We start from the raw sequence: 22750 nt of genomic DNA on the forward strand, positions 1-22750 counted from the left end.
GGACATTCACAGACACATATGGCAATGCATCACTCCAGCCAAGAACAGGAAGTGAACATGTGACGTCAGAAGTCCAGAAGTCATCGCGATCTACATATTGCAGCGCTATCCCACCAAGTCCAGTCTCGAGGAGCAGGTGGAAGCAAAACCCGTTGGACGCGGCTACAGTAACCGCACTCTGACCTCGGCGATCAAAACCATGTGATCATCACTTGTTGAACCCATACACCGGGTTTTACCTTGCATCATATCCACGTCTTTGTGTCGATAACCATCCAGTATCAGCAGTCTGACGCTCAAGCTTCGGAAGCAAACGTTTCACCACCCATCCCCAAACCCTTACACCCTCATCATCGCTGTGTACCTCGACCTAGCGGTGAACTTCCTGCAGCATCACCACTCCACGTTCCAGAAACCCACCTGCCAACCATTCCCCATCCCATGCCTCTAACACCCGGCTCCAGTCCCGCTACCCCTGCGCCTTCGATACGAAACCACTCCTACTTTCCGGCGTTGCGTCACGCACTGACAGCCTCTGCACGTTCTCCCATCTAACTTCTAACTTCGTAACTCGACGCGAAGAACGGGCTCGAAGCGATGTCCACCCGCCGTTTACGCCCCTGCTTACACGAGAGACAGGAGGGAAAACCCAAGTTGCAAGGTAAGGGTATGGGTAAGCATGCGTGACACGACAGCCGTGGCCGACTAAACGCGGTTCACCACCTTCCGCTTCTTGCGGGTGGCGCATATATGCCGGAGCCTAACATCCTAACATCGCTAAGGAGAGGAGGGGATTGGTGCATGTATCTGGGTATACGAAGCGGAAACGGAAGCTGGACGTGGGTGGTGCATGCAACGGGTGTAGACTTGCATGCATCTGGTGTGCGTTTAGTTTAGCCCAGCGGCCCGTTGCCGTATTAGAAGAAGGTTGTGCAACGGGGTGACACGTTATCTCCGCTTTTGCTAGTGCGAGGGCGGTGTGGCGCTCGGGAGAAGCAGAGGGAAGCCTGGGTCTGGGTCCGGGTCTGGGTCTGGTTTGGGGACGTCGATACGATTTGATCTGCTAGAGGTTGGCTTGTTTAGATCTGGCAGGCTGTGTTGGCGGTGAGTTAGGTCAGTGGTGGGAAAATTGAGGGTAGAACAGCAGGAGGAATCTTGCATCTCGCGGCGATGTGCAGGAATTTTTGTTCAGCATTGTTCCAGTGCGCACGCAGTAGCGAGATGGACGTTTTGTCTAACTTGTTCTGATTGTCTTCGCAGTTAGATCGATCAGATACTGAGTCAGACTGAACTCAATCTCACGCCAACAGCCTGGTAAGCGGATGAGCGGTGCGGGCCTGAGCGACATCGTAACGGGATCTATGAAGGATTTCTTTGTGCATCGTTTAGAACAGTCTGGCCGTGGCGCTGAAGTGGATGTAGACTTTGGGGTCGAAGACCCTTTGGCTGCTTGAGCGGCTATGTATCTTTGGTTCGGGGATGCGGGAAGGTTGTCTCTGGCTTCCACTGCCTCTCCGCCCCATGCGATGGCTGGCGGAAATGCGGTAAGCGAGGTTGGCGAGCGAGGACGATCCCGAGGATCAACGAAACCCACAGAACGGCGAGGTCTAGCCATCCTTGGACTTCCGAAAAGCGCCATCGTCGAAGTGTGTGCTAGCGTACTTCCTCACGTGGGATGTGTAAAGGTGGAAGGTGGGGTTAAGTCCTGACACGTCCACAATCAATCTATAATCGGATGTTGATTTCGGTATCTCATACAGTGACGATGGCAGTGTGCAGGTATTCGATGCCCAACAGATCTCCCATGGAACCACTCATCGGAGATTCGAGGCCTACAGATACGATTTGCTGATTTGCATGATGGAATCCCACGGCACGACCCCGTGTCCGTTATGCAGCATGCTTTAGCGCTAGTGTGTATACATCCTTGTGGAGACATTGACCCCTGTTCGCGCCTAACACTCGTCATCTTTTCGGCATCGTGTCGACTGAGAGTGAAGGCAGGTGCGGACGGGGAAGCGGGAGTCATGCACAAGACGTCTCCGCAAGCCCAATTCAGATGCGCAGGCCTGATGAGGCCTCAATCCCTTAACACCTGCGGTAGCCCTCGAGTCGACATCCGCGGGGTGGCCAGATCATGCGATGTCCTCTCTCGTTTGCTGAAATGCCGGGGTCTTGTCGTCGCCAAGTGGATTCTGTGAGGTTACGTGCAGTAGATAGGAGTCGAACAGTGCAGGGCTCAGTTGTCATAGCAGAATAAGGCCTGCTTTATAACCTGAGAGCCCGGTCAATACATTCGGTCCTATTGTTGCTGTCAGTATCACGTTCTTGTATTTGCATTTTATCCTTGAGACCGTGGCTCTTTTTGGGTTTGCATCATTGGCATACAATCTTCGGAAGACCGGTCAGGCTTGTGTGCCACCCTCCTCCGATTCCGCACCCAGCCTTTTTCGGCTAGCCACCTTATCCAAGTATCGTTGCTGTGGCTCGAAGCTCGTGACGAGCCCATTGCTGTTGGTTATAGCAGAGGCTTTTCGTTGGCATCCAAAGCAGCATCCAGCTCTGGCTTATCTCGGATCTGCAGCGGAAGAGGGGCATCTTGCGTTCGTCTAAAGACTGGGGTTCCTCTAGAACTTGCTCTTTTCAGGTAAGCACTGCCAGCGCAATAGGTTAAGCGAAGTGTGCGCACTCCAAAACTGTACTCGACTAGTCTATGTAGATGATCTTGGTCATTTCGTCAAGCAATACTGCCTCATTCGGTCGCTCCAGGGGCATGGCTCCTGTAGAGTATAAGATGCTAACTGACCGATGTGTAGCCTGTTCGTACTTTCGAGCTTTCCTCGGGCGCCATAAGACGGAAAAATACGCCCATACGACACAAAGGCGATCCATCGATCAGTTCGCGGGATTCGCTAGCTGCAGCTCCATAGCTACCGATGGCGATGTTCCGGGCCGTGGACCCATTGGCTCCTCACGCGAAGGACCGGCGACCAATACGGAAGGACGATGGCGGCGCCATGGCGGCAGACCGATTCGGGGAAAACGCGTGGGCGATGGTTCACGCTGGTGATGTGAAGGAGCAGTCGTCGGTGAGTACGGTTTCTTTTTGCGTTCGGGGGCACTGTAGATAAGGTTTCGGGTCCTCCCTCCACATGAGCCGCTGGCGCGACGATTAGCGGCCGCCTTGGCCCAAATAACCGGACCCGGCAGGCGCGTGGCATCATAGACGGCAATAGCGATGAGCACATATGCTGACTTCTCCAGGCAACATCCTCGCACGCTGTCGAAGCCACCATCAAGAAGGACGAACCAGAGGAGCCCGTTGCCGTCCCTACACCTATCGGCTGTTGGAAAGTCATCTCGCCTGAGGGCCGAGAGGAACACGTCTTTAGGCCCATCCCCGGTTTCGAACACCTGTGCAACGGCCCAGCAAAGTCGCAGGGAGTAGCCCGTCTGGCAGATCCGCCTAAAGCCATCCCCACGCCAGTCTACCAGCCTGCTGTGGTCCAGGTACCGGGTAAGATCAAATGCCTGCTCTGTATGCGCCCCCGCTAACAGGCCCAGCTACGTCGGGAGATGTTCAACCCAAGAGCCGGAAGAGAGCTCGGTCGCGCCCAGGGGAACCGCGTCAAGGCGCAGCTCAGCACTTCAGCGAAGATGGGGACGACGAGCAGTACGACGATAGAGATGTCCCTGTGGCAACACAGAAGTCTTACACCTTCTACATTGGCGATGTCAAGCCGTTGATGGGCTTCTTCCACCGAAGACTCGATGAGCTCACCATGAAGCCAGTGCGGCCCATCGTCACGGCTTGGGTCAAGCAACTGGAGCCTAAGCGTCTCAGCCTGTACGGGCCCTACCACAAGAAGCTGCCTAAGGAGCAGCCCTCTGAATGCACCCCACCTTGGTGGCCCCACGATGTACCCTACGAAGAGCCTTCGCATCTAGATAAGGCGGGTAAGCTATCACATCTGCCTTTGAAAGTGAGCGACCGCTAATTCTCCCCAGGCCTTTTGAAACTTGCAGTCGATCTCATGCTTCAGCACCGCAAAATCGACGAGGCCAAGCGTAGAAGTCCATGGGTCGCCAAGCTCAAACATGCCGCGCAGTATGCCGTTGAGACTACACCGCCAGACCAGTTCTCCTCGTCGAAAGGATCCAGATTCAGTGAGCGGATGCAAGGCCGAGCCCTATCCGAGATTCTACCGAACCTCTTCGACATTGCGCAATTATACGAAGATCACATCTTCAACTACAACCTCTTCGAAGGCACAAACAACCAGGATCCCCGTAGAGGGACGCATGTGACTTGGCAGCCATTGACGAGACCGCCACGCCAGCAACCCGTACCTAGGAAGCGCTTCCGACGGGCCAGGGCTACTCCGCCTCCGAGAATACAGCCTGACGCCGATGTATCTGGCAACGAGACTGAGGTTGACAACACCGCGACTGAGTCGCACCTGCCACGGGAGGAGAAAGCTCGCCGACCTCAGACATCCCAACAGCAAGCGCAAGCCCCCATTCGAGGACCGGCAATATCACAACCACAACACATGCATCCATGCAGCTCCACTACAACGCCCAACACCTCTTTTGGTCAGTCGATGCACTCTCTTCATCTAGATGAGGACATGGACCTAGACGTCAAGGTGGCCAACCACACCCCGTTTCATAACCAGACCCGCAGTCAGAGCGACTTGCAATGCAGCCAGCCAATGCAGTATTGTACTAGTCATTCGGGCTACCACCATGTACCGCAGTCACGACAGGCTCCCGGATCAAACAACGTAGTTCCAGTGTCTGCATCAACATACCACCAGCCATTCACCATGTTCGACACACCGTACCATCACCAAGACGAGAGTACCGCCTTCAGCAGCAATACCGGATATCCTTACGAGTATGACATGTTTGTTCCGTCGTTCTTCGACGGTCTACCGCACTTGACCAGCATCAGCTGTGAGTCGGAAGGCTCTCATCATTAATCGCCTGCGACTTAGCGTGCATTATTTCGTCTTGCTTACATGCTCGAATCCGTTTCGGTTCATCTTTATGTTTTTCTTTCTTCGGAACGACTCACGATTGCGACGATCTCATTACTCATTGCTCATCTTCTATCATGTCGCATTTGTCAAGCTCCGTTCCAGCACAGCGACTGGGCACCCCCCATGCTGGATGCCTCGGCACACTCGCTGGAATATGCTTTGGTGCACTTTCTTGATTTTGCATTCTACATGGTCCATGTCTTGCAATATACCCCATACGACGTCACGCCGCCCACGACTGCATTGCAACGACGCCGGTACAAAAGTTCATGGCTGCTTAGTGGAGGAAGTAATTGGATAGGGAACGGATTGCCTATGTTTGGGATTGTTCTTGCTGAAAGGCGTTGTATAAAACTTGGGGGGTAGCTGGTCTTTAGAAGAAGTGGATGAAGGTGGGTGGCCGTCAGTATTGTGGAGGCGAGGCGGTCAAACCCACGGAGAGGTAAATAAGGGGAGAAAAGACATGTAAGTATCGCACGTCGATAGTTACGCATTTCGGATATGTTAGATATCAATCAAGATATCGAATCTACTTGCTTCTGAACGCTAAGCGTGATGTTGTGAGTGAATTGAGCCGTTGATGTTGCAACCAAGAGTAGAGTGAAAGTGGAAGCGGCGACTCGGGCACCAGCCACACGTCGTGTGCCAAGGCGCTAGGACCGCGTCACAGGCCCGGGCTCTGAGCTCATCCGTGGCTCTCTTGTTCGCGACACGGATGGGCCTTTGATGCTTTCTCGCAGCGCCCGCCAGTCGCACTCAACCCGACTCGGCCACCAGCGCAACCGAACCGACTACCGATATCTCGCCGCACCCGGAGCCTCACTGTTGCATTTGCCATTGACCCTGGCTGATCGCGCACTAACACGCTCGTGATAGAGTCGCGACCATGGCGACACCGCGAGGTGGGAGAGGCGCCAGCGGAGGCGATCGTGGGCGCGGTCCCAAAGGCGGCAACAACTCCAACGCGAATCGCGCACGCGGCAGGAACAATGCGCAGAACGAAGAGCGACCGGCGCAAGGTCTATACAAAGGCGGGCAGGGACGCCAGAAGAACGACTCCGGCAATTCGTAAGTCGACATACTCCCTCTGACGTTGGCACAGGGCGCGGGCGGACCGAGGGCGCCATCACCAGGATGCATACTACACCACCACCGTCGTTGCGATCTATACTAGACGAGGGCCTCCATGGCCGCTCGCGGCCTATTCTAACTAGATACCTATAGGAACGCTTCCACTTCGAATTTGTTCGGCGGGAATTCAGCGCCTTCCTTTGCGCCTCATGAATATCAGAAGCGACTGCAACACGTAAGGACTACAGATATCACGGTGGATTGTCAATACTGACAGGCACAGATCAAAGCGGAGCGCCCCAAGATCCGCGAGAAGTTCGTCCGCGATGGTCTCATGAACCCCGAAGGCCAGATGCGCCTGATCGACTCCGTCAAGCTGTACGGTCTTTGCCAGGAAATGTGCCCGGAATACGAGCGCGTGCGTCGCATAGTCGAACTCGACGTCAAGGCCCCCGAATGCACACCCGAGACCCAACACCTACCCTCCCGTAGCCAGCGCATCGCAGATGAGTCGCGCATGGTCAAGGCATACGCGCGGTCAGCGGCAGGCATGGACGTAGAGCTGGTCTCAGAGATTCGGTCGCCAGCCACCTGCTTGGTAAGTTAGCGGAACTCTCTACATGATCGTGATTTAATATCCGCAGAAAACCCTCAAGTACCTGTACGGCCGCCTAGACGAAGACGATTTCCAGTTCCTCCACTCATGGCTTTGGGACCGCACACGAGCCGTTCGAAAGGACCTCCGCACACAACGTATCGAGAACAGGGCCGACATCGCGGTACTACTCACCTCGCTCGAGTACAGCGCCCGCTTCTACATGTTGTCGGCTCATCACATGGCGCGGAGTACCAAGGACGATTACTCGCATCAACAAGACGTCGAGCAGCTGAATCAGACCCTCATCTCACTGAAGGAGCGATACGCCGACAATCGACGCGCCAACATCATATCAGAGTGCGAAGCCGAGTTCTGGGCATATCGCCTCATCCTGGCTCCCATCTACGCCAACACCCAGCTCGAGAACGAACTCCATCGTCTACCTAGCGATTTACGGAACAACCCACGGGTCCAAGCCGCTCTCGAGATCTTCCGCCTCCTCAAGTCCATCCTCATTCACAGGAATTACGACAACTGGGTACAATGCCAGTCGAATTGGAAGCGGTTTTGGGAGTTGATCAAGTCGCCGCGGGTATCATATCTCATGGCATGTGCGGCCGCTATATCCTTCAACAGGGTCCGTCACGTTGCACTGGATGTAGTCTGGCGTTGCTACCGAGTTGGTCTATACAGGCATCAGGTTTCTGTCGAATTCTGGACAACCGACAGGCTGAGAGAAGTACTCGGCATGGACACTGAAGACGAGGCCGTCGAGTTTTGCGAGGCGCACGGTTTTGTCTTCGAATTCAACGAGGCAGGACAGCGCTTCATGGATATCAAACAGAAGCACTACGACAGGAAAGCGAATGTCCTCGCCAAGGCCGACATCAAGCCTCAGTTCTTCTCCGCAACTATCGTCGAGGCCAAGCGATGCGGTCGTCCCTTGTCGACTGTCATCGCAGGCATGACTGTGCAGGAAGCCAAGAAGGGCGGGCTGTCTGCTACGCAAGCTCAACAGATGGAAGACCAGACATCGTTGTTCATTCCAGAGACCACCAGTGTCTTCAAACAGCAACCTTCCAACGCAACACCATCTGCTGGTGGCTTTGGCTTCAACGCGACCGCATCTCCCTTTCAGCCGAATGGCAATTCTACCACAACTCCAAATCCATTCGCGAAAGCCGTCCAGCCTGGCCTTTTCGACCCTTCCAAGAACAGCATTCAGTTTGGGCAACCAGCAGATGCGAATGCCAATCCATTTTTGCGCAAGGACAACAACTCATTCCAGTCGACACCGACTGCACCATCATCAAACCCTTTCTTGAAGAACAACACTGCGCAACCGGAATCTACGACGCCACAGCCTGCCGCAAATCCTTTCTTGAAGTTCAACAATGCTGCGAAGTCCGAGTCAACCACCACACCAACGCCCGCGAATCCTTTCCTGAAGAACAACACCGCGCAGCCTCAGTCTACAACGGCTCAAGCTCCAGCGGACATCTTCGGTGGAGTATCGCCTTTCCCTGATCCGGCGAAACTCGAAGCTCAGCAGAAACGTGAAGCTGAATTCCAGAAAGGATTTCATTGGGGCGAAGAGCCTTTCTTCAAGAACAACACCGCGCAGCCTCAGTCTTCAACACCCAAGGCAGCTCCTGCTTTCAACTTTACTGGGTCTTCGTTCAATGCTACACCCTCGAAAGAAACCCCACAACAGTCCTTCACCCCATCAGGAACACCGCCTCCGACGGATACTTCTCCACAAGAAGATGAAGCACAGAAGACAGAGAAGGAGGCAGCTGAGAAGCAACGGAAACTGGACGAAGCACGCCAACGAGTACAGGAAGCCCAACGAGCAAAGCAAGCGAAGGAAGCAGAGCAGAAGCGTGAGGCTGAGGCTGCGGAAGCTGCGGCTGCGCGACAGCGGCAAGAACAGGCTGATCGAGAGCGCAAGGCACGCGAGCAGCAAGAAGAGTTGGCTCGACAGGCGAGATTCCGTCAGGCACAAGAGGAGGAAGCACGGCAAACACGGATACGAGAGAAGGACTCGGCATTGCATGCGCTCACGGCGGATGTTATGTTCCACCCCCAGGAGGGATTGCTGATGCAGTTCGTCGACAACGCTGTTATGAATTTAGCGAAGGAAGCTGCAATCACTGTAGAGATGGAGAGGAGAGTGGCGATGGTAGATCAGAAGCATAAGAGATATCTAGATGAGTTGAAGCGGGCAGGCTTGGCCAAGATGATGTTGGCGGTGCAAAAGAAGAAGAAATTACAAAAGGCACGAGAGAGGAGGAAGCGACTGAGAGAGCAGCGGGCAAAGGCGGAGGCCGGACCAAACGAAGAAGCGGCAGACGCGCCTGCACCGGTACAACCAGCGACATCGAACGGTAAGACGACAGCAGTAGTACCACCAGAGGGGCGATCGGTGTCTCAGCAACCTTCGAATTCTCGGCGCGCCAAGCGAACGCAACAGCGACACCAGGCTCAGAGCTCGGAGACGAATGGTGTGAACTCAGCCAAATCAGTGCCGGTCAACAACCCATCTCCTGAGTCAACCTTTGACAAGAGCACAAGCAACGCCAGCACATCAATCACCGCATACTCCCAGGCATATCAGCAAGCCGTTGCGAATGCACCAGTAGACCGGACCGAGACGGATTGGTTCAGGTTGCGCGCTATGGGCATCGATCCGAGCAAGCACCGGAAGCGCAGCTTCGACTTTGGTTCATCAGACGAAGAGAAGCCTAAGCTCATCGAGCCCAAGCGACCCAAGTTGTCACCAGCGTCGCCTGCACCAGAGCAACATGAGCAGTCAGCACCGAGAACTATGCTCGAAGAACAGCGCGCTCGTGCTGATGCCATCAAGGAGTCCTTTAGGCAATCAACATCCACGACATCACCGTCTCACTCCTTCAACGGCGCAATGTCGTTTAGTGGACGGTCTTCGTTCAACGATTCAACGAACGATCTCATCGCAAGGGCCCGACGGACGCTGGCAGATTCAAGAGCTGAGATGCCGCCTCCTTCTTTCGCCCCAGGCAAGTCGTATCGATCAGGATCCTTTGATGCGAATGCCAGTCAGCTTATCGCACGAGCTAGAGGTCTTGCATCTCCCGCGGCCACTTCATCAAATGTCCAACACGACTGGAGTCGCAGCGTGCCCAACCTTGGACTCTCTGCATCTCAGAGCCGACAGTCTACATACGGTACATCCACGTACGGCAGCAGCCTCCGCACCAGCACATCCACCAAGAACCGTCCAGCATACTGGGAACGCACAAGCCGCTTCGTACCACGCCATCTCTACGGTCAAGGCGCGGAAGCCGTTCGCGCCTACAGAATCGAAAACGGTCTCAGCAAATCACCTGCTAGCACCCGACCCGCCAGCACAGAGCCACTGGATATCTCGTCACCGATACCCACACAGCTCTCCTTCGTCCAGCAGACTTCATCCCAGCCGATGAGCTACAAGCAAAACCAGTTCACTAGCGATTTTGCATCAATGAACGGCGCACACGTCATCGACGTCGATGCTCAGGATGAGCACGCCATTATGACCGACAACGAAGAGGACGTCCAGTCTTACAACCACTTCGGCACTACATCGTCTTATCCCGAAGCTCACTTTACTCCTTCCCAGGCTGCACCCTACCAGCAACATCAGCAGCAGGAGCAACAGGAACAGTACTACGACCGAGACGCAGACCAAGACGCAGACTCTGAGATGCACGACGGCGACGATGAAGAGTTGCTCGATTACGACCAAGACTCTGATCTCGATGAAGAAGACGAGATCGAAGAAGATGAGGACGCAGAGTCTTTCGATGAGGAGGACGAGGACGAAGACGAAGATGAAGAAGACGGTAGCGAGAATGGTAGTGATGAAGGCGGCGGTGGTGCAGCTGATCCAGGTGCGAACGGCAAACCAGGTGCGACGGAAGACGATGCTATTGAATTGTCGGATTAGTCGTCTGATTCTTCTGTCCCCGCATCCTGGCCTTGCCTTCACTATTAAATTATCAAACCGCAGTCGCATACACGCGTCACACGAGTACTGCGATCACGGGCGTCGCAGTTGGGGACTGGGTTTGGACGAGGAGGAAGAAGTGTATCATATAAGGATTTTGTATGCATAGCGAGGGCGTTTCTTGGGTTTTCTCTCTTGGTTTCCAAACACGACAAGTACTGCATAGCATGGTATGGACATGGAATGGTTTATAGCACTGGGTATGGAGCAATGATACCCTATGGGCGCATATGGGTGGTGGAGAATTAAATGGAAATGGAAAAGGCACCGTATGGTGGGAGTGAGAGATGTGAAAGATGTGTTATCATGCGCTGTATTGTGCTGTGCTTTGTATGGGGATGAGTGATGTCTGGGTGTTAGTGACACCCCTCTAGACTGAGATGTTACTCAGTCCAAGCAAGATCTGGCAAACTCATTAGCATTGTATCAAAGTTGTGAGTCTTGTTGCTAACCTTTTGAATGTAGCGCACCCCAACGATAACGTCATCCTCATCCTTGAAGTCGTTCTCGTCGCTGAAATCGGGATTGGTTTTATCCAGGCACGTCAGGCACGATATGACAATACCCGTATACTTATCGCCCATGCAACTAGGCAGTTCACGTTGCGCAATCTCGATGAGCGTATGCTTGAGCGACTTAGCCTTGCCCACCTCGTCCTTCTCGGAGTAATCCGGTGGTGGCAGGAGTTGCGACGGGGTGGGCTCCCCCTTCACACTGTTGTACGTGACGAGTGTGCGCCACATACCTATCTCCAGCAAGCAAACACCCAGGCTGTAGATGTCGTGCTGCATCTTGTATGCTTCCTCTGGTTTCTCTCCCTGGCGTTCTGGGTGGCGATACAGATCTCTCTCCCAGACAGAGTCGCTAGTCTTCAATGTGCGACCCGCATCTGCGCGAAACTTCTCAAAGCCAAGCAAGAACGAGTGTGCGAGCTCGGTCTTGCCGCTGTCGAAAATGAGCACTGTTTCGGGGCGGATGCCTTTGTGCACGAACTCGTACATGTGGACGTAGCTCAAGGAGCGCGCTAGCTGCTGTGCGAGGCGGAAGCGCACGCTGAGACTCATGTTTGGTTTCGATTCGATTAGGATGTTGCGTAGACTTTGTGGTGAGTGTAGGGAGGACGGTATGTGGAAATGGAAGTCGAAGGCTTTGAGAGAGCCATTGGTCTTGTATACTCGCGAAACGCCACGACATTTGAGTAGGCAGAAGCTTATCGGGTCTGTGTCTGTGAGCTTGCGGGCAAGGTCGCGCACGTCTCTGCTCTGGATGTCGAGGCTGATGCCCGGTGTGGCGGGGACAGAGTCTGCTATTAGTGGGTCTTTTGAGCTGCGATGGCAGATGTATGCTGTCGAGTACGGTATTGCCGTGTAGCGGTAGTTTGACGTTTCTTCCGCTTTCATGAAGACAGTAGTACTTCCGCTCTGGGGATCCATTCTTAGGCAATTGCGGACAGTCTTCGCCTTGGACATTATCTTACGCGCAGCGTCCTCCATTGGTTCTTGTTCTGCAGATGACTTTGGCTTCTTAAACCCGGTATCGACCAAGTTGTCTGAGATCCGCATGATGTGGTACCAACCCGGATCGAAATATCCCTGCCATTCCTTCAACTCGCCTATGGCTGCGTCCAAGCCCTTCTTGATAAAAGGGTACTTCCATTTGCTATATTGGGCGTCTTTCGTCGTCTTCGAGTCGGTTTCAGTAGGACCTTGTTTCTTTTCGAGTTTCTGAACTTCGCTCATGGCCGCCTTCAATCTGTTCACCAACTGTCCGAGGATCTGGTCTTGCATAGCTAAGAATTCCTCTTCTAGAGCCTTACGAACGCGCATGAGATATTGGACCTGCCATTGCACCTGGTGCCAAATCACTTGCATTTTCAACAGCCTTTCGCCGATCTCCTTGTCCGCATTCTGGTAGCTGTTGTACATCTGGAAGAGATTCTTCCCATACCTAGAAGCTCAGTCATCATATATAGACTACCCATGCAAATCACTTACTTGATTGCTAGATCAGCAGTCGCGATGATTGCTAGGGCTACTTCGATTGACATCGCAAAGTGTTGACCGACCGTCGTGAAAAGGCTTGAATGTGACTGCAATGCCCGACCACTTGTTCGAAAAAAAGAGCGAAAAAGATAAGGTGGGATAGTATGCAGGGGCGGGACAGGGTGGCGGCATACAGTCAAAGAGTCGACGGAACGGGCAGTGATAGTCGTTGCTGGCTGCGAGTGAGGGGCCGTAAAAGATGCGAATAGACACGGGAGCGGCTGTGTGATACAGCGCAAGGCTGGCTAATATACATACGAGAAGAGTTACAGGGTTAATCTCTCCCGCCTATACGTGGTTGGGGGCGAGACTGGCAGTGCCTGCCGTGCCACCTGGATACATCAGCGGGGTAGGCTGGGGTCGCATCATGACGCCGCTGCTGCGTCCGAAGTACATCCCATCCCTCGCAAACTGTCCGTCCGTAATTCTTTCGTCGCTACCCGGCCACCAGTTTTTTCGTTGTTGTGTCTACTCCATCCCAGGCCTTCGCTGCTGCATCCCCTTTGGCGCACAAGGCTGCCCCACTTTCCAAAGCCACCGGAGCTATGGCGCTACCGTCGGAATTAGTGAACGACACAAAGCTGGACACTGTCTTCAAGAAAGATTGCACGATTCATTTAATCGATCGGAAGAAGCATAAGTGGAAGGCGAACCAAGAACTTGGGCAGGGAGCATTCGGGGTCGTTTGGCTGGAGAAGCTGGTAGGAGGTGGCGACGGCGACGTACGAGCTGTGAAGAAGATAAATAAGGAAGACGCAAAGAACTACAATCGCGAGCTGCATGCGATAGCAAAGTTTTCCAAAGACAGGGTAAGTCTTCCTCCATCTCCGTTCGAGCCGTGGTCTACCGCGTTGTACAGAGCTGATGCACCTGTCAATCTAGTTCAATACATGGTTCGTCAAGTCGTTCGGATGGTACGAAAATGACGAGCATGTCTTCATCTCGATGGAATACCTTCCCCACGGAGATCTAGGCTGTTATCTCGACAAGTCCGGCCCACTACCAGAGCTCGAAGTTCAACAGATCGCTTGCCAGATACTAGAAGGGCTCGAATGTATGCACAAAGACGAATTCATTCATCGCGACCTAAAGCCACAAAACGTACTCATCAAAGAGACTGGCCCTCGTTGGTGGATCAAGCTCGGCGATTTTGGGATCAGCAAGCGTATGGATAACGCCGAGTTGCATCATACAGTCACTGGTACACCTGCCTTCATGGCACCTGAGATGCTTGCGTACGGCGGTAAACTTCATTCTGAGACTTTCGCCGACTCAAAACCATATACAAACGCTGTAGACATCTGGGCTTTGGGCGCATTGGTATTTGTGGCTCTTACTGGGGTGCGCCCTTTCGCGAAAGATTTGCTATCCTACGTCAACTACAAAACGCCGTTCCCTAAGGACTTGCTACAGAAGTACGACGTCTCACAGCCTGGATGTGATTTCATCGAAAGACTTTTGGCAGTCATTCCCGAAGATCGACTCACGGCCTCCGGCGCACTGCACGATACTTGGCTTGCAGAACAAAGAGCGGAATCTCTTGCAGCGTCGCTCGAATCCCTAGAGTACGTAACAGCCCTTTCCATCTAATGCAGTCCTATTGTTCTGACCATGCATAGGACAACATCCACGTCAACCGAGACTGGTCGCAGTACGCTTGATATCGCCCGGTTTCTCTTACGTCACGATCCGAAGTCAGCCTCCATCGCATCTCAGACTACTCCTGATACACAAGCTTCTACTCTAGTGTACAAAACTCTCGATGCTGTCAAAACCGCTGCCATGGACAAGTTCTCCACTTTTTCACGGCGAAAGGATCAGTCTATTTCGCTAGACTCCCACGACAATGCCCTTGGTCTTACGACACTGGTAGAAGAACCGTCATTGTCTCCCAACGACTCTGCCAACGCTTATGCCATCTTTAAAGATCAGGTGCACGAAAAGGTGCAAAAGATACAATCCCAAGAGTCGTTAGCTTGGTCAGACATGGAAGTCAGCGGCCCAACAGTCTCGGCAAGAGCGGAAAGCGCGAAGAGTTCGAGGAATTCGGAAGAAGAGCGCCCCTCTACGAATACCACGCCGTCACATGTAACACCATCAGTCACAATACAGTCTGCTCTAGACAGTAAAGGGTCTCTAGAAGAACCTGATGATTATTTCGATCGGCCTATCGCAGTCAATGACTACAATCTTTCGCCCAGCACAACCATATCAGAGGCATCACCTTCTCAGTCAGCATCGCAGACCTCACCAAGAACACCCAGCGGTCACTGGACGAGAGCGATGCCATTTTCATCGCTTTCCGTGGACAACGTCAGCCCGGTCAGCCCGGGATGGTCAAAAGATCCTTCAATCATTCAACAAAAGGGCTGCTCGCTCAGGCCACTATCTTTGCCAAACGACCTCACGCACACGATGGACCCAGATGCATTGTAAGTACATAAACACGATCAGAGCTCATACCTTCATATTGACACGAATAGCATCATTGTAATACCGGGTGTGGGTGATCCGCCCGTCGAGATATGGAGCAGGGACGGCGTGCAACCCAATGAGCCACTTGTACGCGACTTCACAAAGCATTTCATGAACATACAAGTTTTTGCACTCGAACATGACTTGAGAGTCAACGGAAAAACCTTCCGGCGGTGGGATCAATTACGTGAGAGTTCGCATACAATGATGCAGATGCTCCACGAATATCGCGAGCAGACTGGTGTAGGTACTCACACCCTCAGAAAAATCTATTCATCTAATAGATTTCCAGACTATGTCCATACCCATGGTTTTTGTGGGACACGGTGTCGGAGGCTTGATCATTAAAGACGTACGTTCGTGCAGCAATAAAGATAAATTAATACTAATGCCGGCCAGTTCTTCTGGAAGTCAAGTGGACCCGAGCTCCGAGGCTTTCCAATCCGTTGGTATGAGGACATAGTCAACAACACCGTCGGGATCGCTCTGCTCGGAACACCCCATCTTACGAAGATGAATTCAACAGATGGAGAGAGCATACTAGGCGTCATTACGAGAGCACCGACATCCAGGAAGTCAGAGCCCCTTCACAGGAAGCTCCTAGACCTGGAAGACACCCAATATGTCCGCTCTCTGTCAGAGGAGTTCGACAAGTATATCCGGCAAAATGTTCCCCGTCTACCAATCTTGTCAGTCTGGGATGGGCGAGAAAGCGATGCAATGAGAATAGAGGAGACGAGATTGACTGGGCGCAGATGGAGAGCAGAGAAATTTGTGGTACGCCACGGAGACAGCATACCCATCATCAACGATAATGGGCCTTCATGAAGAAAGTGTCTAACATATGCCGCAGATCGTCACGTACGAAATGGCCAAGATGGGCTTGCCAAACGAGGAGATGATGGTAGCTGATTGCAATCACTATCAGCTGTGCACACATAGCAATCCCGAGTTTCGAAAGAAGCTCATCGGCTTTTGCCATGAGAAGCTCCTGGAAGCACACGGCAGAAAGTTGGGAGGGCCAAGTAGCTCATCCGTGGCTTTGGAAAATATCTTGGGCGAAGGGTCGAATGTGCCTTCGCCATGGTAATACCCACGTTCATGGTATTGGGTGGCAATGTGTATTTTTAACAACCCTCGTTACTTGCCGTTTATCCACTATCACTACACCTACATTACGTCTCTTGCAGCTACACGTACCCAACCTCGCACTGCACCGTGAAAGGGATGAGAAAAGGGGCGATTGCCTCCCACGTGCACTGATCAGGCTCACATTGATCTTATGTCAGACTTTGGGCGAACACGGCAGTTAGCATGCCAACGGAGGAGAGCGAGCGGTTCGAAAAAGAATGAGGCTCCAGAGGAACGGAACTCCCAAAGGGACTACGCTATCGCGGGCAAATGGATGCCACATTGCGAAGGCAGCTTCCTGGGAGACGTTGCAGTGCGCGTCCAGCGCCTGCAAGAGCGAACGCGCATTCCCTTGCGGGGTTCGTCAGCCATTCAGTGCAGCTGGAGCCGCTCAACCCAGCAAGAACGACGCGGCTCAAGCACTGCTCCATGCGCCCGCATTCAGCATCACTATTGATTGCCACATTCCCTGTATTGACCGACTGACCACAACATCCCGATTGCGTGCTATGTGCGAGCTCCAACAGCGCCATTACCCCAAAAAGTAACACCGCAGAGATCGCGACCAGAGACAATCTTGCAAAACCCCAGTCACAGATCCCCCGAGATAAGCCAAAAAACCGTGGACGGCGCGAAGCCTCCCCATGTCAATCCAACGGCTTCTTCGGTCCTTCTCTCGGCAAGATCAGCAACCGTTTATCTGCTGATCATGAACGAAACGAGTGCTACACAGTCAGCCCTAAACAACCAGTGCGGGTGCCACCCCTCACGACTGCAACCGGTTTTGTGACTCTTCTCAACAAGTTCCAACGTGCTGGCCCTGTTGGGCGTTGTTGGGCATGATATGTAAGGATGCTCGTTGTTTGCTCGACCACATTGGGGCATCCACAAGCTTGGAATGGGAGATGAGGATGTCCCGGCATTACTCCAAGAGGCAATGGGGTATCTGATGGTATGTCGCACTGGTGCCCAATCATTTCTGCAAGCGTTTCGTTGGGGAAGACGCACGCGCAGGGTATCGATATCCAGCTCTCTCATCTAGGTGCCCAGATCGCTCCTGCACATCTTGCAGCATCGGAGTTGTTTCAAAGAGCAGACCAACGGCGCCGCTAAATGTTGCGTAGCGATCATCATGGCATCATTAAAGACTTTAATTACCTGCAGGATTGCGAGCTGTGCAGCATGGTGGGTGGTAAGGTTGACACGTAACTTGCGGATGTCCTGTCCAGACAAACGGTCCGCACCGAAGTGTTCGATCATGCAATGCCTGCAGTGGTCAAACTTTCGGCTTCGATCAAACCTACCGGACCAGACCCCTTGCAGCGATCGAGAGGACAGAATAGAGCTTCGTGGAGATAAGATTGCTGGCAGCTTCCTGATTGGTGTGTATATGCGAGATGGTATTGCCGTGCAGCTCGCGGATGTTTCCCCATATCGACACATCGTGAGCGGTGCAGCTTGGTGTTGCATAATACGATGTAGCGTGCCTAGATTTTAGGGCTGTCATCGAGATTCGTGGTGGCGTTGTAGCTTAGTACCGCACGACAGTCGTCCGAATCGGATGTTCTTCGTCTTCCGCCAAGCCGAAAATGATCGGTAGCAGACTACCATCGTCATCGGCCAACTGCTCCGCTGGAAGTGTGTGGATGTCATTGCTGAATGAGTCAGTTTCGCTCTGTCCGACCCAGCTCCCCGCAATTTCCACCTTCATCCCACGTGGCAAAGATGTCTGAAACAACCAAGTTTCCTAGTTAGTCCAAACCAACATGAAGAAATACACGGATGAACGTGGTGAGACCGTGATGAGCATCCAGGGCGGAAAGACCCGCTAAGGCTGTCTCTTGATCCGCGCGCACAACGTCAACCGCATAAGGGCCTTGGAGTAGAGGTAGTCGGGAAGACCTCGCGGACCCGTGTCTAGACGCCCTGAAGGATTTTTGAATACGGAGTGGCCCGCCTGGTGAAACAGCGTTGCCCTTGCGTTTGCGGTGCGGGCGTGAGCGAACGTCTGTGACGAGCTCACTTTTTTGGAGGGGCTGTGGACTGGTGGCTGAACAAACTTCGTCAGAAGGGCATGTTCCTGGGCTACCTAGTCTAGGCCGACATCTTCAACGGCGGAGCAGTAGTGAAGCAACGGTCATAGTACAGTAGTGAAAAGCTGACAGCTCAAGTGCGTGATCTTGCCGCGCTTGTACGTACGAATGCGGACTTGATGTCTGTCTCGAAAATTCGCCGGGTTTGGCAGATGTCTCCGATCTTGTTGAGTGGACTCGTCTATCCTGCTACACGAAGGTCTGCGCCAGGAAGGTTTCTAACGCACGTCATTCCGCAATGTATTGCACTTGCAGCACACGAGTCTGGTTCGACGTTAGAGACAGTGGAGCATGCAATTCAATGCGGCTACCAACTGGCAGTGGGCTGAAACAGTGCTGGTGCAAAGTCGTACCATACTGCAGGAAATTTTGTCGATAATCGAGAGCCCATTGTGCGAATAGGATTAATTCAACATTCGGATTATAGCCCCGCCGGAGCTCATTCGTTCAAAAACCACGAGGCTGAACATCAGGGCGACAAAGTTAAGGATACAGCCGGTTAGTGAAACTGTTGAACACGAGAACGTAGCACATGGCTAGTCGCCTCCAGTAGGTCCAGAAGGTATGAGGTAACTAAACGGTGACGTTGCAGGCGCCGCTGAGAGAAAGTCCAGCCCTCAGGCATGGTTGAGTCATTGACAGGGTGAGGGTGCTTTCTCAGTTGAGGTTACAGTATGACCTCCCGGGCAACTTTGGCAAGCCCATATCTTGGCCCAACTTGACAGCACAATCGAAAACTGACGGTGTGTGGTGGCGTTGTTCTACGGCAATGTTAGACGATCTATTGATGTGCTAGCAGCTAGCTGGCCAATCGCAATACGCCATGGCGGATGAAAGCCGTGATGTTTAAGGGTACCGACGGCGTGCTTGAAGCCACACGATAAAGAAACAGCGCCGCCGTTTGTGACGCATGATGGGTGAAGTGATGTTCCTGGATGTTGTGCCGAGGTGCAAGCGACGAGACAGGTAACGTCGTATGAAGCCAACAGCGGGAGTTACGGGAATGTCAGGTGCCACGAAACTGTGCAACAGACGATGTCCTTAGTTACAAGTCCGGCGAGTCGATAGTCGTGGGTGCCGTCCGCTCGAGCATCTGCCTACAGCGCCCCGGCAGGATCATGGATGAAACATCGATTAATGCTCCGGATGCTACTGCAACGGGGCGAATAAATCCTGCGCTGGAGTTAATCTCAGGAGAATAAAACTGCAGGTTGGGTGTGCAACCAAGTTCACGTGGCGCCCGCACTTACATTTTGGACTACAGCTGCGCGGGCCGGACCCCTCCACGACGCTTGACAAATGAGGACTCGACATTGGCCGAGGTAGCCCCGAAACAAGCTTTCCCTCTGGTCCCTGGGGAGGAGTTCGCCGCACACGATGTTCGCACTCGTTGCGCTCCGCGGAAGATAGCCGCTTAGCGCATTGCTAGCAGGAAATATCCGTACGATCCGGATCTCCAGGATCGTCCAGGGACCTCATCTTCCGGTGTAGATCATCCCCGTCATGTGCACCCATTTGCGCACCTGTGCAGTGTGGAAGTAGGTCTAATGGAGCTTGCCGACCTGCGAAAATGCCCAACACGAGGAGTAAATGGATGCTGAGGGTGGATCTCGCCGCGGATAGCGCCAAGGTACACTATCAGTCAATAGAACATGTCGGGGGTGATCCTAGGTAGACTGCACGCCGGGAGGGCTTGATCGTCATGGAGTCTCTCCCAGGTCGAAGGCATGCCGACTTTCTCAACGTTGACGAAACAGGATCTGGACTTTGAGCATGCTGACTCAAGTTGGCGTTCGCGACAAGGAGACGTTGAGTCGCTTCTTCCTTTCCAACCGCGACGCCGTTCGGTTCCGGAACGGGCGATGAAAACCGAGGCTGATATCGACACGTGATACAGGCTACATGGAAGGATTATCGTGACGCCGCTGTGCATTTGCGCGTCGGTGTGATGGTCGAGCAGATGCTGCAGAATGTTACATAGCACCATCGCAGTCATCGTGTCCACCCCGAAAGTAGGATCGATGCGGTATTTGCGACTGAGCCGTGATCGTACCGTACGCAACAAGACCCTGCTGTGTGTTTAGCGCGTCGCGGTTGATGTGCAAAGACATCACATCATTCAACTTGTGCTGATCGTAGCCGACTTTCGCCTACCCGCGCACCTGAAGTCACACTCGCTGCCACCTGCGCCTCGGGAACAATCCGGGGCAGGCGAGACGCTGGCGCAGTCTCAATGAGCTATCCACAAGAGCCTGCTTCGAAAGCGACAAGGTACATGTCTTGTCCTGACTTGACGATTCGTGGGCGCAGCTGAACTTCTGGTCATAGCAGTAAGAATAGCGCGGTTAGCAGTGGGCGCGATAGGTCTCGTTGCGAGAAAATCAGACCACAACGACACGAATGAGCACGTGTGTTGGAGAGTAAAAAAACTAATCCAGGTCAGCGCTATTGCGATTGAAACGCGAACAGGACAAGGAGGACTAGGTTAGTACAGTCTGCGATAACCTGATGACCTGATTCCAGGTTGAGAGTGGACTCACTGATCAACGACCGACTGCGAACGTGCGGCCTGAGTCGATGCTGGTTGTATATATGTCCGGGACCTATATTTGCTTTGTTTAAGAGCTTGCAAAGCAACGATGTTCCCAGTCTGAGCAATGCGCTGGAGGGGCGCGCCACAATTGGCGAACATGCGTCCCCCAGCTATCAATTGTCGGTGATAGACACTGGAGGCCAGCGGACAGCTAGCACATGTCTAGTCGATTCCTCTCGGACGTGGCCAGAATGCAGTCGTCTTCTCAATGCGACCTCCTAGCATCTAGCGATAGCCGTTGAAACCTGGTTGCTGTCAGGCGCGGTGTCAGCAAGCCTCCAAAGAGAGCGATGCTAACGCACGGAGACAAGTGATGCCCACCCTAACCAAACGAGGATGATATCTGCAATGCCGCCCGGCCGAAAAGGGCGAAGTGCGTGACTTGCAGGACAGCACTGACTCGCGCCTCACAAGCCTGGCTGCGGACCGGAATTGATAGCGCCGTCCAGTGTCTGGCTAATCGGCACACCGCACATCATCGGCTATAGATGACGTTCCTGACTAGATGATAACTCACCTGGTGAGCTTGCAAGGGACGATCAAGGCTGAAGCGCACGTCTGGGGAGAGCAGACGCGGCTCTATCCCTGGCCCTCAGGGCAAGGATAGCGCGTCAGTCACCGAGGTGCCTCTGCAGTAGGCTATGCAGTTCTGTTGCTGCGACTGCACCAGGACCCGCTTGGTCGTCACGTATCGGCTGCATTGTCGTCATTGCCAGCCCCGCGTCAAACCGCCTGAAGACGTCTCCAAATGCAGTCGCATCGCATCGCAGTCGAAGCAGCGGATTCTGAGGCGTATGAATGGGTGGCAGCGGAAGCCGTGACCCCACAACTCCACGGTGGGTGCTGGTCTGGACGAAAACATAGCTGCAAATCTCAGGCTTACGGTAGACGCATCTCACACAGACTATTGGAGAAGTTCGCAGGTCACGGCGTGCTGAGCGGTGCAATTTTTCAGATGGAGTGTGATGGGCGTGCATGATTCTCTCCAGGATGAGGGGAAGGACAGCAGCCCGGCACGTGCACGCTAGGCCGCGTTCGGTCGTCACTTGACCAAGCGATGCCCTTCGCGGACGCAAGGCGAATGTGCGACGACCTTACCATACCCAACGCAACGCGCGCGGAGATGCGCAATTCTCGGGAGATTTTTCATCGCCCTGGGTACCCCAACCGACGGTGGTGCGGCGTTGACGTTTGCATGGTCGCAGCGAACCTTTGATGTAGGGGTTGGTCGACAACAGCTGGGGCTGCTGGGCAGGGCCACAGAGCAGACGCGACCGTGTGAAACATAGCGCACCGTCCCGGATCCGCGATGATTAGACCAGTGTGCGTGGTCCTTGGCCACTCTGCTCATGACGCTTAGTCTCTTTCGGATTCGCATAATCGCATCCCAGTCGCCATGCTGGACGTCTGCGCTGTGCCTTGTTCCGGCTGCATCCTGCTCTCTTGGCCATCTCCGCACCGCTTCCTCAGCATCCGACCGACTTCGGGCCTGCTGAAGCCACGCGGAAGGCCCGCATTGCTCATGCTGACCCGATACTCCTCCTCAATGCATTCGGACGGCCGTTTCTGGGTCCAGGACGTTGCGGGATGAAAAGAGTTTCGCGTGCTGCCTCACCAGCGGCCGCCGTCCAGGAACATGAAGCTTACGCTGTCCTAACGTCAGGCCCTGGCAGCT

General features: G+C 53.7%; 3 protein-coding genes across 3 annotated transcripts; 2 read left to right on the forward strand and 1 right to left on the reverse strand.

Annotated features, from left to right (window-relative positions):
- Positions 1-2936: 2936 nt before the first annotated feature.
- Positions 2937-10681, forward strand: J4E78_003730 (uncharacterized protein; the record flags this gene model as incomplete). The annotated part of the gene is made up of 9 exons (XM_049364367.1): positions 2937-3089; positions 3265-3517; positions 3565-3957; positions 4009-4959; positions 5716-5869; positions 5922-6113; positions 6270-6351; positions 6400-6714; positions 6761-10681. The coding sequence occupies 9 exons, from the start codon at positions 2937-2939 to the stop codon at positions 10679-10681; spliced, it is 6414 nt and encodes a 2137-aa protein (XP_049223445.1).
- Positions 10682-11124: 443 nt separating this feature from the next.
- On the reverse strand, positions 11125-12788 carry J4E78_003731 (uncharacterized protein; the record flags this gene model as incomplete). The annotated part of the gene is made up of 2 exons (XM_049364368.1): positions 11125-12688; positions 12736-12788. 2 exons carry the CDS (start codon positions 12786-12788, stop codon positions 11125-11127), a joined length of 1617 nt encoding a protein of 538 aa, XP_049223446.1.
- A 540-nt stretch (positions 12789-13328) lies between these two features.
- On the forward strand, positions 13329-16086 carry J4E78_003732 (uncharacterized protein; the record flags this gene model as incomplete). Its single annotated transcript, XM_049364369.1, has 6 exons — positions 13329-13592; positions 13666-14348; positions 14403-15215; positions 15267-15345; positions 15551-15610; positions 15658-16086. The coding sequence occupies 6 exons, from the start codon at positions 13329-13331 to the stop codon at positions 16084-16086; spliced, it is 2328 nt and encodes a 775-aa protein (XP_049223447.1).
- Positions 16087-22750: the final 6664 nt, after the last annotated feature.

The sequence above is a fragment of the Alternaria triticimaculans genome (genome assembly GCF_023758025.1).
Source record: "Alternaria triticimaculans strain BMP 0046 chromosome Unknown scaffold_4, whole genome shotgun sequence".
NCBI lineage: Eukaryota > Fungi > Ascomycota > Dothideomycetes > Pleosporales > Pleosporaceae > Alternaria > Alternaria triticimaculans.